The 13,987-nt window shown below is 39.8% G+C and overlaps 2 protein-coding genes across 3 annotated transcripts in view; one reads left to right on the top strand and one right to left on the bottom strand.

Moving 5' to 3' along the window:
- The first annotated feature begins 5,429 nt into the window (after positions 1–5,429).
- Positions 5,430–13,987, top strand: part of TDRD9 (tudor domain containing 9) — a 68,364-nt gene continuing 59,806 nt past the window's right edge. For both annotated transcript variants that reach the window (XM_053981665.1, XM_053981664.1), the window contains exon 1: positions 5,430–5,581. In XM_053981665.1, the coding sequence (XP_053837640.1) occupies positions 5,430–5,581 (152 nt within the window). The remainder of the gene's footprint in view (positions 5,582–13,987) is intronic.
- RD3L (RD3 like) lies at positions 11,211–12,682 on the bottom strand. The gene is made up of 2 exons (XM_053981687.1): positions 12,384–12,682; positions 11,211–11,537 (listed from the first exon to the last, which is right to left on the bottom strand). Exons 1-2 carry the CDS (start codon positions 12,680–12,682, stop codon positions 11,240–11,242), a joined length of 597 nt encoding a protein of 198 aa, XP_053837662.1. The 3' UTR covers positions 11,211–11,239.

Below are 13,987 nucleotides of genomic sequence, written 5' to 3'. Positions count from 1 at the left end.
GCTGTTTCTAGGTTATAAAATTATCAATACAACCAAAATTACTTATTTTGAAGTAGTCTTTAAATATTTGCTAAATCTGTAACTTAAGCCCCAAATTTATCTAATGTAAAATATTCTGAACTAATTTTTACTGCACTTATTTAAAAATTACACCAAGGTATTAGATATCCAATACTTACTACTTCCTGATGATTTTTTGCCTGGGAAAAAAAAAAAAGGAAAAAAAAATAAGCTGAACAATGACAGTTAAAAATATATTTCCTATTTACCTCTTACAGATAAATTTTAATTAGCTTATTATTAGCTTAAACAAGAATTGAAAGTGTACAACATGTACTTTCCATGGTACATTTCTGTAAACTTTATATTGATTTTTAGAAGTTGTTTGTTTTTAATTAACCAAGACTCCATGCATTTAGAAATTATAGTCATCAAGAATTCTACATCAAAAGAAACTTTTATGGAATGTTACTATTTTACATAATATACGGATATATACACACACAAGATATGGATGTAAACTGAAGTTAAGCGTTTGCTTTAAATTTTTCCATTGTATTTTGCATTCCCATTGTAATTGTTCTCCTAAAACACTGGGTCACAGTGATGAAAAAAAAATTCTTCATAAGGCAGACTGTTATAAAAGATTGTACAATATCCATCCTTGGAAATACTCACTTAAATTATGAATAAGGTAATGAACAACCTGATCTAACTGGGATCTAACTGCTTCAAGCACTGGTTAGGACCAGGTAAGCTCAAGAGGTCCCTTCCTATCTGATTTATCCTAGAACATACTCTTCTGTAATTCCATAATTATTTGCAAAATTATCCCTCAAAGTGCAGAATGGCTTACAGCTATTAAAAACTATTTTCCCTTTCAAATAAAGCTTAGCATACAGTTGCCATTTATCCAGGTTTTTTGGCCCTCGAAAGTCTACACCAGGTCATGAATTAGCATAGCATGACATGAAGACAAGTTTCAAACAGTCTCTCCATTTTGAACTCTCCTTGAAATAAAAGGTTAAATCAAAAGGTAAAACTTTTTTTTTCTTCTTGTCTACCTCAACTACTCATATTTACTTAATAGTCATTAAGTACCCATTAAGATCAGCTACTTATATTTATTTAAACTTTTAAGTGCAGTGTATCAGTTTTGGAATGCTACACATTATTTGGACAAAGCTAGAGAAATACTGATGTAATATCTCTCAGCTGTTCCCACAGCAAGGGATTCCTTTATCTAACTTACAACACTTCATTGCTCACAACACCTAGTAAAGGGTTTGACTTGGGATTTATTGAGCATAGCCTAAATTGACAAACAGGACTTTTAAAACACTATGATCTCTTGTACCCTTCTGCTTTAAGGGACCTGGCCCACTCAAATTTATTATTTTTACATTAGCTATTCTGTTTCTTTCTCTGAGAAAGTCATCCAGTGTCACCAAGTAACACACATGCTCATGTTCAATGATGTAGCTCTCATTTTGAGATGCCATCACCCCAAAATACGCTCTCACATGTTCACGTGAGAAAACCTTTATAAAACTATTTTTTTTTCAAAATATCAAGCGAGTTAGATCTGCATTTTAAAAACCAATACCTGCATTACCTAATCTTCATAATGTAAGCACAGTTACACTGCCATCTGAGTATTTTTGTTAGTAGAACCATTTACAATCAGCATTTAAAACACCTAAATTTTTATAGCAAAGACCTGCCCTAAGGAAGAATGTTAATTTCTTATTTGCTGGCCATCTTCAATGACTGATTCCTGTTGTGGGTATTCTCTTCTATAAAAAAAGACTATAATGTGTGACTTACCCCCATAAGAAATCTTGTAGTAGGCGTAAGTTGTTAATGCTACACCAACCCATATTTCTTGATACACAGTAGAGAAGTAGAATGACATGGGTCTCAATGCCTTTGGAATCATGGTCTGCACCATCTGAAATTTATAAAAAGTGTTGTCATTTTAACTTTTGCAGCTGTACTCTTACCTGCTGGATTTTTAACATACATACAGACATACATACATACATTTATCTATCTTTATGTATACACACACACTCCTGATGCGTATCAGCAGCAGTTTACAAGTTTAAAAAATCCCCAAGCATGCAGAATTCCAAGCAAAGAAATGAAAATTCAGAGTTAAAGTTACAATTTATGGGCTAACACAAAAAAAAAAAATTAAAATTACAGTTGATGAAAGGGTTCAAAGATGAGTCAACAGAACATTTACAGAGCAGAAACAGATTTCTCTCTGCCTATCAGTAACAGCTTTTTCCTAAAGTTTCCAGATTCCCTTAGGAAGAAGTCTCATTCCAGACAAGCCAGCGAGGCTCCTTCCTTGCACTACCAAATTAGCTTCCCTCCCTCGCAGCTGTCTCTTCCAGCATGGTAATTTCTACTCAAAATAGCAACATAAATGATGTTAAGCTAATGAATTCATGCTTTATCATAACTATTTGACTTTTAAAATATGCCCCAAGAGCAAGAAGCCTGTCAGTGTTGGCAGTTTTTTCCCTTCCATGCAGCTTTGTAAGACAAAGAGAAAACTGTAAGAGGTTTTAAAATAAAGCTTGTCCCAACTCCCATAAATGTTAGTGCACATTTGCACCACACTGCACTGAGAAACCCCGTGTCTTATGCACACTCAATAGTCACTATTCACACTTATTACAACCCAATAAAAAGTCAGACCCAGGAAAAAAAGCTGAGTTAAGCTTCTCTGAGGTAATCTGCCGTAACTAAATGTAAAGCATCGTTTGGTAACGCATCTCCTCTCTAAGAGGAGAGGGTGCAAGAGCAGCCATTGTCAAAGCAATTGGAAAAATCTAGGTGTTTCTTAAAGAATGAAAGCAACTTTGAGGCACTTCGTATATAATTACAGACAAACCCACATTACATTTGTTAATGGACAGTCATTTCAATAATTTATTATTGTGGCAGAAGTTCCTGAAACACCTTTGTTCTTTCACCGACACTATTAACGACACTGCATTAAGGACACTGCCCACCTAAATTTCCAGCGTTTGTAGTTTCAGATGAACAGTGGAATACAAACAGTTACTCTGCTATAGCAGAATATCAAGACATACTAACAAACAAGGAGACTGGAGAGAACAGGAAGGAAAGATTTCCCCACCGCTACAGGACACAGGGAATAAGCAGTGCTGTTTCCACTTAACCCCGTGCCAAAGCCCGGCAGAGACCTTTCCCCAGGGCCTGCGCGGGCGCGACGCCGTTCTGAGTATTTTTTCTGATATCTACCCGGAACAACGCTGTATTTGCTGTCTCCTTGACCTCCCCGCCACAACCCGCCGCAGCTCGGGGCACCTGCCCGAGCCCCGACCCGCTGCACGGGGGTGGGAGGGTAACGGTGAAGTTCCAGCGCCGCGGGCCGCGTTCCCTTCCTCCCTTCTTCCCTTCCCAGGCTGAAGCAGCACTGCCCCCACCCGAGACACCCCCGAGCGGTGCCCGCCAGGACCCAGGCGGGGCTCGCCGGGCCCAGACCCACCGTGCCAGGGGAGCGGCGAAGGTCACACTCGGGAACGGGGACGGGTCCGCTGCCGCCGCGGGGTGCGCCGGGAAGGGACGCGCGGCGGGCGGGGACAGCAGCGCCCCCTAGGGCCGCGGAGGACCAGAGCGCCGTCGCACCGCAGCGGTGCCAGCCCCGCTTCCCTCGGAATCACGGAATCGCTCAGGCGGGAAGAGACCGCAATGAGGCACCTGGAACAACCTGCCCGCTCAAGCAGGGTCATCCCAGAGCTCGTGGCACAGGATTGCATCCAGATCGTTCTTTAATATCTCCAGTGAGGGAGACTCCACACCTTTTCTGGGCAACCTGTTCCAGTGCACTGTCACTGCACAGTGAAGTTCTTCCTCATGTTCAGGTGGAACTTCCTCTGCATCAGTTTCTGCCCATTGCCTCTTGTTCCATCACTCAGCACCACTGAGAAGAGCCTGGCTCCCTCCTCTTGCCACCCTCTCTTTAGATATTTATACACACTGATGAGGTCTCCTCTCAGATGTTTCTTCTTGAGGCTGGACAGGCCCAGTTCTTTCAGCCTTTTCTCATTACATGCTCCAGGCTCCCAGTCATTATCTGTTGTCCTCCACTGGACCTGCTCCAGGAGCTCCACATCCCTCTTGTACTGAGGAGCACAGAACTGGACACAAAACTCTGCATTCACCTCCCCTAGGCTGAGCAGAGGGGCAGGATCACCTCCCTCGATCGGCTGGCAATGCTCTTCCAGTGTAGATCTTCACCTCAGTCCTGCTTCCCAAGAACAAGCGCAGCAGGTCCCGTGCCAGGACAATGCCGGGAAGGGCCTGTCACAGCCTATGCAGCGTGTCCCTTAGGGAACAGCTTGTCCTGAAGGAGTGGGAGGCACCCGCTGGGCCGTATTTATGTAGTCTGAAGCACCTACGTGCTTTGCAGGCCGTTTCCTTCAGGTGCAGGAAGGACAGGGTGACTGGAATTCCAGAGCTGTGCTCAGGCATTGGTCAGTGGTGTGAGGGGGGGAATGACCACCCAGGCCTCCCGAGGCTGTGAAAGGAAAGCAGAGCTCGTGTGTGTTGAATGCTTTAGTGGGATCACAGACAGCATTTACTTTCCCAGTGAGTGATTTACATAATCTGCAGGTGTAGAGATTTGCTACATGAGCTTTGTCATAGAGGGCAAGACTTCTTCAATCTTTCATGGGCCTTTTTTTTGCATTTAATATAGAACCATAACTTATGTCAAAATACTGCATGTATGTCACCTCTTTCATTTAAAACATCATGAAATTTTAGTGAGGAAAATCCCCTTCTTTCTTTAATTTAGGATTTTGAGGCTTGTACATTAAGCAACCGGAGGCAGTGGTATCCATACATCTCTACATATGCCCCAGATTTGTATCTACCTATCTGAGAGTAACAGTTCTTAAGCAGCCAAATGCCAACATTGGATCAGGTACTCAATGTGGAGATGATAAATCCTGTTAGAGAAAGCAAAGGTCTACCCTGTGTTCATATTGGTTTTCATTATTTATCTGATTTAACAAATTGCACGCAGATGTTTTCAGTTATTTCAGAAGAGAGGATGGCAGGATTAAAGGGAAGTTCAACAGTCACGTTTATCTTAATTCCTATTCTTCTTTTGAAATTTATCCAGTAGGGATGACAGACTTTAGTGTTCGACCCTGCCGGACACTTCTGGTCTGCGTCTGTAGGTCGTGCCTTTCTAAGGAAGGCTTCAATAAGTGCCGGGGGCGGGTTTAGAGGCATTGGGCGCGCAGCTCCAGGTGACGGGGGTGCGAAGGGCAGGCAGGCCGCCGCCGGGAGCGCTCCCGCCGGGGCGGGGCGGGGCGGGAGGGTGTGCCCGGGCAGGGCAGGGCGGCGGCGCGGGACCGCGTGCCGGGGCCGCCATCCCCGCCATGCTGCGGAGGCTGCCTGAGGGCCAGCGCCGGGACTGGTTCACCGTCGGCGGGGTCGTCCCCGCTGTCGAGCTCCTGGGCGAGGAGGAGCGTGTCGGCCTCCCTGGCGCTTCTCCCCGCTACCCCGCACAGGAACCACTGAGGGCTGCGGGGTGAGTGCGGGCCGCTGGGCCGCTGCTCTTGATGGCCTCCCTCTCTCCTCTCTGCTGTGTGCCCTGGGCATTCCCCAGAGCCGGGGCAGCCTCCTCTGGCTCCTCTGCTCTGGTGGGCCCAGGCTGTGTAGTTGCTGGATGCCAGCCTAACACCCCCGGTAGCGTTTGTGGCTGATGCGTTTCTATGCGTTTAATATTTGATGTTGTTTTCTGATTTGCTGCTTAGGTCTATTGTCTCCGTCATCACTAGATGTGTTGCGTGTAGGGTTTGCTTTCTCTGAAGTGCATTAGTGCTGGTGTGCAGCTGTACCTAGTCCAGTTGAAAAACTGTAGAACTGTACTAAAAACTACTCAATTTATTCTGATTCAGGTGCATTAACTTAAAATTTTTTCAGTGGTAAATGACAAATGAGGTTCACAAGTTCATTGCTGTCGTGACCTAAGGAAGCATTTAAGTTACCAGAGTATAGCAAGTCAGAGGTATATTGACTTATTGTTCCTTATTTGTTTTTCTCAGATGGCAGAGTTTACAGGTAACGAGAAGTGTATGTGTGTTTGCATAGCAGCCAGGTACATTTGCTTTTCACTGGAGTCTGGATGTTGAAATCCAAAAACTCCTTCTCCTGGATGCTGCCTGGAGTGTGGCAGTGCATAGTAATCTTGGTGTTTAGACCAGGTGTGGTAGTGTATCTGTGGTTCCTATAGAATACTGTTTTCTATGCACTTCCATAGAGTATTTTTCGAGATGAGCTGGGCATACACTCCTGTGTGTTTCGGGTTTTATTTTTCCCTGTGTGGTGCACTGCAGTAGAGGTTGCTGTATTTTAGGAAGGTGTATTTATCTTAAAAGGTGTACATTGGCATCTGAGAAAGAATGATCTTTTTGTGTAACATCTTGCTATCAGGTAGTCTGATATTTCAGCAGAGACTGTTCAGGCTATCAGTGTTTCTGTCTTTGCTTCAAGTGAAGGACAAAACTGGCACCTCAAAATACCTATTCCTTTTTATTTTTCAGTGTAAAGATGCCATTATCAAGCTCTGAATCACTGACCAAGAGCTACTGGGCTTTGTGCAAGTAGTTAAAATTTTCCAGAAGTGACCAGACAAAATTTTGCAGTTCTTTTAAGTTATTTCTGTGAATATGATGCCTCAAGCCAGTACAAACAAGATATTTGTAACTTTTTGGTCGTTATTTAGGCGATAGTAACATTTCTGTAGTATTTATTAAGTGTTTGACTCTTTAACCCAACTGAGTACTAAGCCACAAGATCTATTTTGTGTATTTCCTGTACACAGGAGAAATAAGATTGATCAAGCCTTGTGTGACTAGGCAGAGGCACATCTTCATTTTTGGTTTACCAGAAAGCTCTTTCTACTCATAAGTCCTAGCAGATGACCTGATTGTGAATTTGACAGCTGTGTGTTAGTAGGGAAAAAATATTTTTACAGGTTTGGTTTTATAATTTTTTTTTCTCCACGTCTGAGTGGGACAGAAGCATCTTAAATGACCATTTATGTAAGTGTGGACAGAATTTCTTAAAAATAGCTATAAAGCTTTTGAGCATAGATGACAAGTGCATATCTGTCCTGCCACGAAATGGAAGGAATCTGTATGAGAAGCTGTGTTTGCTTAGGTGTGTTTTGTTTCCATGCATACTTCTGTTTCACAGCTCTGGGAATGTGCTTAAATTTCGAGTGTTTTTGCAAAACTTGAAGTCTCTATAGGAAGTTTAGACTCAAGCATTTCAAAGGAAATGCTTGTATTTTATTCACTGTCTTCTTAAGAAAGAGTTTGAGGAGCTGAAAACAAAAGAATTTCTCCTCATTTGTTGAGGCTGCTTGTAGCATAATTGTCTATTTCCTTCAAAATTATTTTTTTGTTTCTTGGGAAAGTCAAAACTAGAGTTACTCAGATTTTTGAAATGCTTATTTATGTTTAGTTGAAGCTGGATATACAATTACTGATGGACACTTGTCTGCCTACCAGTTTTGTCTGAATTTATACGTAAGAATGTGTGGGTTTAATACCAAATTGGTAATAACAGGTGTGTTATTGCACACGAGTGTGTGTAATAATACTTTACGGAAACATTACTGAGATTGTTTAATGGGATCTAAAAGCCTCGTGTCTCCCTTAAAATGAGATGTGGAATGTGTTTGCTTCCTTTACTGATGATGCTTCATTTTCCAAGGTTTTAAGATTTTTTTGCTTCCAGAACTACCTCTAGAATGGCAGTATTAGTAATTGAGCTGGTTGGGGAAAGGTAGTAGAAATAGAAACTGCAGAAAATCTGACTAGAATTTCTGTCCTTAAACAGCTCATTGATTAGCTTTTTAACTTCTTTTATTAGGTTTAACTGAAAGAAAAGAAATTTAGACCCTTAAATCCTTCCTTGGTATCAACACAATTGTGTTCACATTAAGGGTTAAGTGTGTATTTTCAGTGTTTTCAGTGTTTCATAGGTGTACCTTTCACCAAGTTAGCACCTTTTTGAAGCTGACTTACTGGCTGGAAACATTGCATACTGTTTGCTTTGCTTGACGCTTGTGCAGGTGGGAGACACTGCTGTCCTTTGCAATTACTGCCACTCACCTTTCTGTCACCAGAGTGGTTTGTGTTGCCTGCCTATTGCAGAAATACCTGCTGGCTCAGTGTAAGGGACAATGTGGTTTTAGAACACCTCATGCAACCTCATGCAGTTTTAGAACACCTCATAAATTGTGTAGGGCATAAATAAAAAATACTTAAAGAAGCAGTTGCAGAGTTCTTGGACAGTGATTTTCCACAGGGTAGTGGTGACTGGCCTTCCAGCAATCTTACTCCTGTCTGAGGTAGCTGAATTTTAAGGGTATGCATAATTTTAGCAAATGGCTTGTGTCAGCTGGTGAGCTGAAGAGCAGATTTTCTTGGCAGCATGTTGCAGTAAACCTAACAAATTCCTTTAAAATATGTTTAACGTTTTTAGTTGGGCTTCTCTCCCTTACCCCGTTGCTTTTTCTTTGCTTTTCTCTGCTTTTTAACTAGAGAGAGTATATAACTATTTGGTCAGGAGGAAGTGCTTGTACTCCACAAAGTTACCCCACGTTTCAGTGCTTGAAAAAATGGCCTTAGAGTGCGGCGTGGAATCTAAACCCAAACTCCGGGATGCAACATTAGAGGATGGCATTTTCTCAGCCTTTGAATATTTTTTTCCTGTACTTTCTGCAGTTCTCCTTTGCTTTCTCCTTCTCCTTTCCCCCAAATGCAGACACTAGAAGTGGATGCAGTAATCTGATTAAAACATGTATATAAAAGTAGGTGAGCCTTTCTGTGCATTTGCCTGGCACTGTATAGGGATTTAACACTGAATTGGCTATGATGCCTACCTATATTTTTAAACTACTGTGCAGCAACTGCCTTTTAGAATATGGCATAGTTGATAGTCCCTCTTTCTGAACTTGGAAAAATGCATTTGCTTATGTTAAAATGAAATTGAAGTGAAGTTTGCAAAGCATGGGCAAGTTGTATCTGGAGTTATCTTGTTGTTTTTCTTGTCTTTTTTTTTTTTTTTTTCCCTACTCATTTTTGGTGATTGTTAAAGTAAGTGGATCTTCCACTGGCCTTCCATTTTCCGTAAGTGAAAATTAGGAAGCTGCATTTTAGAGTTTTTTTTACCAATTTTTCAGATAGACAGCTGTGAGGATACCATTTTAAGAAATAAACTTACATGAATTGCTGTTGCAGGAATCTTGCACATTTGACCACTTCAAAGCTATCTGAAACCAGCATTATGGATGTTAATTCTCAGAGTAATATTAATCCTGCTAATGCCTTTTAAATGCTCAGTGCCTGTTACCCTCCTTCCTGTAGGAAAGGTACTTGACATTTAATACTTGTGAGAATTTTTATCACTGTGGAAAAATCTTTCTTTGAATCTCTTGCTGCCCTCATACAGGGATTAGATTAGAGCTCCAGGAGAAGAATCTCCTTGTGCTGCATCAGTAGGGCAGAGTAAGTTTAGAATGGTGTTTTTGTTATTAATCCACAAACTGACAAGAAGAGGACAAAGTTTATAGCAGCTCTGAGTGCAGATAGAGGAAGTTTGCATGTCCTTGTGAAGCTTTGTGTATTTAGTTTATGGGAGGGGCTAGTTACTTTTGCTATTGAGCTGCAGCTTTTATTATTTTAAGTCTGTTGGAATTTTTTTTTACTCTAGTCCTCCGGTGCTTTGTCCTTTACGTGGATGTGGGAGTTCTCATTGTTTTATCTTCTGTGAATGTTATGTTTTATTTTTCTACATGAAATGTTTTCTATATCATAAGCTTTTCAAATACTTTTTTAATCCATTATTAAAAAGATTTAAAAGTGTTTAGTAAATGAATGTGCCATTTGTTCATCCAATTTATGTTGTATTATTAGTAAATTTTTTCTGGAATGGGGGATACAGCTGTGGAGCATAAGATGCTTTAAAGTTGTGTTACCAACTTGATGAAATCTGATCGGCTTCTTCAGTATGTTTGAAGAAAATACCAGAGGAAGCAGTTTTGTTTATGGAATAGTGTATTCTGTGAATTGGGCCATATGAGTCTTACCCATTTTTTCTGATCCAACAGACAAATCGAAAGCAAATACAGAGGAGACGACGTTACATGAAACACGTGAAAACTTGTTACAGTGATGGGAGCACAATTGGAAATGTAGCCAGCTGAGTTCTGGCATATGTTTTCATTGATTTTCTGCTCCAATTGCCTGCTGTGGTCATGACTGCTATGTATGTGAATAATCTTGTAAAACTTAGTGAACCCACAGTGATAGATCATGGTGGCTGAGAAACATTAGATTTAGTTATGTACAAATTTAGAATGAGCACCTTGTGTGTTGGAAGTGATTTGTTGACTCCTTGGCTATTTTAGAGAAGTACCGACTGATTTCATCAAAATGTTAAAGGTTTATGCAGAATTTGGGTTTCAGAACAAGTAAGTCATATGAAAAACAGCTATTTACAATTAAATAATTCATTAATTTTTTTAAAGAATAGAGAACTAACTGTTAAATGCTGTTAAATATCTAGTGGTTTTGTATAGCTGTCCACCTTCACATACTTCAGGATGTGCAGAGTATAGTTTAGAAAAAAACATAGAAATAATACATGCAGCTAAATCCTGTCAGTATTTTCATGCAGTTATTCTTGAAGAAATAATTATTCAGCTCCAGAAAGTATTTACTAGTTTATTTAACTGATGTTATATTAAACCATTTCTTTTACACAGTATAAAGTTCCCTTAGAGCCTAAAAGCTATGTGACAAATACAGAAGTTTTTGTCTAACACTCTGTGGATTGATGCTGTTTCAAAATATGCAAAGCAGCCTTTTTTTGTTGTTGTTCAAATACTTCTAGCTCTATATGGCAGAAAATTAAACTGCCTCAGAGTTTTTGTTAGAAACATCTACATTTTTGATTAAAAGGTGGCTTCAAACACAACAGCTCTAAGAAACTATAAAGATAAAAGGTGAGTTGATACCTAAGTTACTGCATACTAGCTATTACAAAGGATTTTAATTTCTAAACTTGGAATAAAAAGGGGAGCATATCACATTTAGTCCTGCATATCTGGACAGCAGTTACAAGAAAGGAATGTGGATGGCTACATAACTTTTTGAAAGCAACACAAACCAACTTAACTTGATGGGTAGTAATAGGGTAGATTCCAGATTCTGTGAGAGAAGGTGGGAAACATGCTTTGTGTGTTTTTGTCGACATAACTTGAAACCGTGGGGATTTCATCTTTGTCCGACTTGTTGGAGCTGTCACCACAAGGACTAAAATGTTCAGGGCAATTTGTATTCCATGCATCTACCAGCTGCTCTGCTTGGTTTTCTCTCTCAATGGTGGTAAGAAAATCTTTTAAAACTTGCTTGAATATGTAGACTATTTCCCACGGTAAAACATCATTTTCTGCCAAAACTTCCCGAAATCTAGAAAAAAACAAAAATTGAAATCTAATCATCAGCACTGAAAACTTTTCTCTTTCCTCTCTTGTCACTTGGGGGTGGGGGAGGAGGAAATTACTTGAGTTCTAGTGTCATTTTTTCCTTGCTGCCACATTTCCCCACTCACCTCCCCCAGAAGACTGTAAGAGGAAAAGAGCTGTAACAATGCACTGGATATGCTCCAGCTATTGTGGATTGAAAGCAGTTGTAATTGGGTAGGCTTTTTTTTTTGCTTTCTTTTTTTTTCTTTGGCCCATCTGGGTAACTTGATTTAAACTGACTTTGCCCTTAGGTGTATTCTGGGCTTTAAAAGGCAAATGGACTTGTTCTGTCCTTTCTGAGTCCTTAGAAAATGTACTTAAAATGCAGGCATAGGAGAATTTTTCTTCATAAAATGTGTGGAGGGTTTTTTTTTTAATTATTTTTAATTTACACTGATTTTTAAGTTTTTAGGAGCTTTCTGGTATTGTGAACAGTAAGGCTGGATTTCTGCATAATAGTGCATTGCATTAGTCCTTTTAATTGATTTTTAGTTACTGAGTTGCTATTTAATGAATAGTAGGGATAAGTAACAGGAAAAATGGTAAGTATCAAAAGGTCATACAAGATTTCCTTTGTTTGGATTAGACCAGGAAAATCCTGATTTAAAACTTCCTTCAGGTGCAGCATATTAAAGTGAAGATGTAATTTCTAAAACAACTGTAAAAATGCTCTCCAGTTGCTGGTCATTGCTACTTTGGAAGAGCAGAGCCAAATACAAACTTTGATTAGGTAGAGAAACATCTTACTTGTGACAGAGAACTCGGAGTCGGGGAAATACGAAACAATTACCTGCTGAGAACAGTTCCTGTTTGGCAAGGCTGGATTTGAGAGCACAGAACTTCAAGCTGCCGTTGCTCAGTAGCTGGAATTGTTGCTTGAGGATTTTGGTAGTTCTTGAGCCAGTTGTAATCCATGCCAGTTTTCTGGACTTTTTGTTCATTTTCAATCTCTTGCACTAATCTTTCACGCTCTTTCAGGTGCCATTTCAACTCCCTCAGCAGGGTTTTTGTAACTACTTCTGATCCAGGACATCTTGTGGATTTGTAGGAATCAGTTTTTGACCATTTCATCCAGCCAAAAAGTGGCATTTTTAAGCTGGGGAGAGGAAAAATAATTAATTTTGCTTGTCTGTCTAACTGGTTAATTCTTTTTACGTGTAGACTTCTTTCTTAGGAACTGAATGTTTGAATGAAACTTTATTAATGATTTTAGAATAGTTTGCTATACAAAAACACCAGGCCATAATGAAATATGACAAGTTCTTGCACCTTACAATATTTCCTGTCTCTTTCCTGAGTTAACATACTCTTGTGAAATTTACAGCATTTGGAACTACATATCCATCACCTTGGAAATATTTCATATTTTATCCATAGTATACATGATTTAAAAAACAAACAGAGAGGATACCCCTAAACCCTTTCACGCAAGCTAACAAAAAAAAACCTCAAACCCCACAGAAAAACCCAGGTAAATAAGAACACTCCCTCCCAACAAAACACAAACCCCCAAACCTCAAAAATTTGGACTTGCACATATATTTAAAATTGAAATGAAGTAATTACTAGTTAAGTGCTAGAACTCTACTTGATTTGGTTTTACAACTTATGTATCGATTTTTATTTTAAATATTTTAATTATTGTTCACATTATCTGGAAACAGAAATCTGGTAGAATAGACTTATAATTTGCACTTTAACAAATCATGCACACACAAGCATGCAAGTTGGAATAAAATAACATAAATTACCTTTGCAGTTTTCTGTGAACGGTGTTGTTTCAGGTGAGTTTGCTTGAAGGTGTCTTATTCTAGCATATCCCGTTTGTAGGTTGTTAGTACTGCTGGAAGAAAACAAGGGGGTTTTTTCTCTTTTTCTTTTTTTTTTTTTTTTTTTCATTTACTCAAACTGTGCTCAGAAAAAATGACTTTCTGTACTGAATATGACAGTTTAAGTTTTTCTGCTTTTAAGGTTCTTTTTCATCCTCTGTACTGGAGAGAAGCAGTAATCCATTTAACCTAACATGGTCTCTCAAATACTTTCTACCAAGTCCATTAAGATCTCCTACCTTTGAATTGACTTCTGCCGATGGCAGCAATTTGAAAAAAGATGGTAACAATTTCAAATGCTTGTTGCTAAATCCATCCAAATGTATTGTTGGTAGTGAGATGAATAATGATAGTCTGAAGCAACTACAGACGTGCTTGTAGCTAAAGTTAAGGCTGTCGTATGATGTGATGCTTGGCTGTGCATAGCTGTAGGTCACAGTTTAGAGCTGTATTTTTATGCCCGTAGAGTGCTAAAAATAGCTATGTTGCTTTTATCATCAAACTAAACTTTCAGGCCATTGAGATGCTGGAAGACTTATCTCCCATTAGAGGGGGATCAGGCTGT

This window comes from Vidua macroura, chromosome 6, assembly GCF_024509145.1.
Source record: "Vidua macroura isolate BioBank_ID:100142 chromosome 6, ASM2450914v1, whole genome shotgun sequence".
NCBI lineage: Eukaryota > Metazoa > Chordata > Aves > Passeriformes > Viduidae > Vidua > Vidua macroura.
This window is presented reverse-complemented; position numbering and strand designations above follow the sequence as displayed.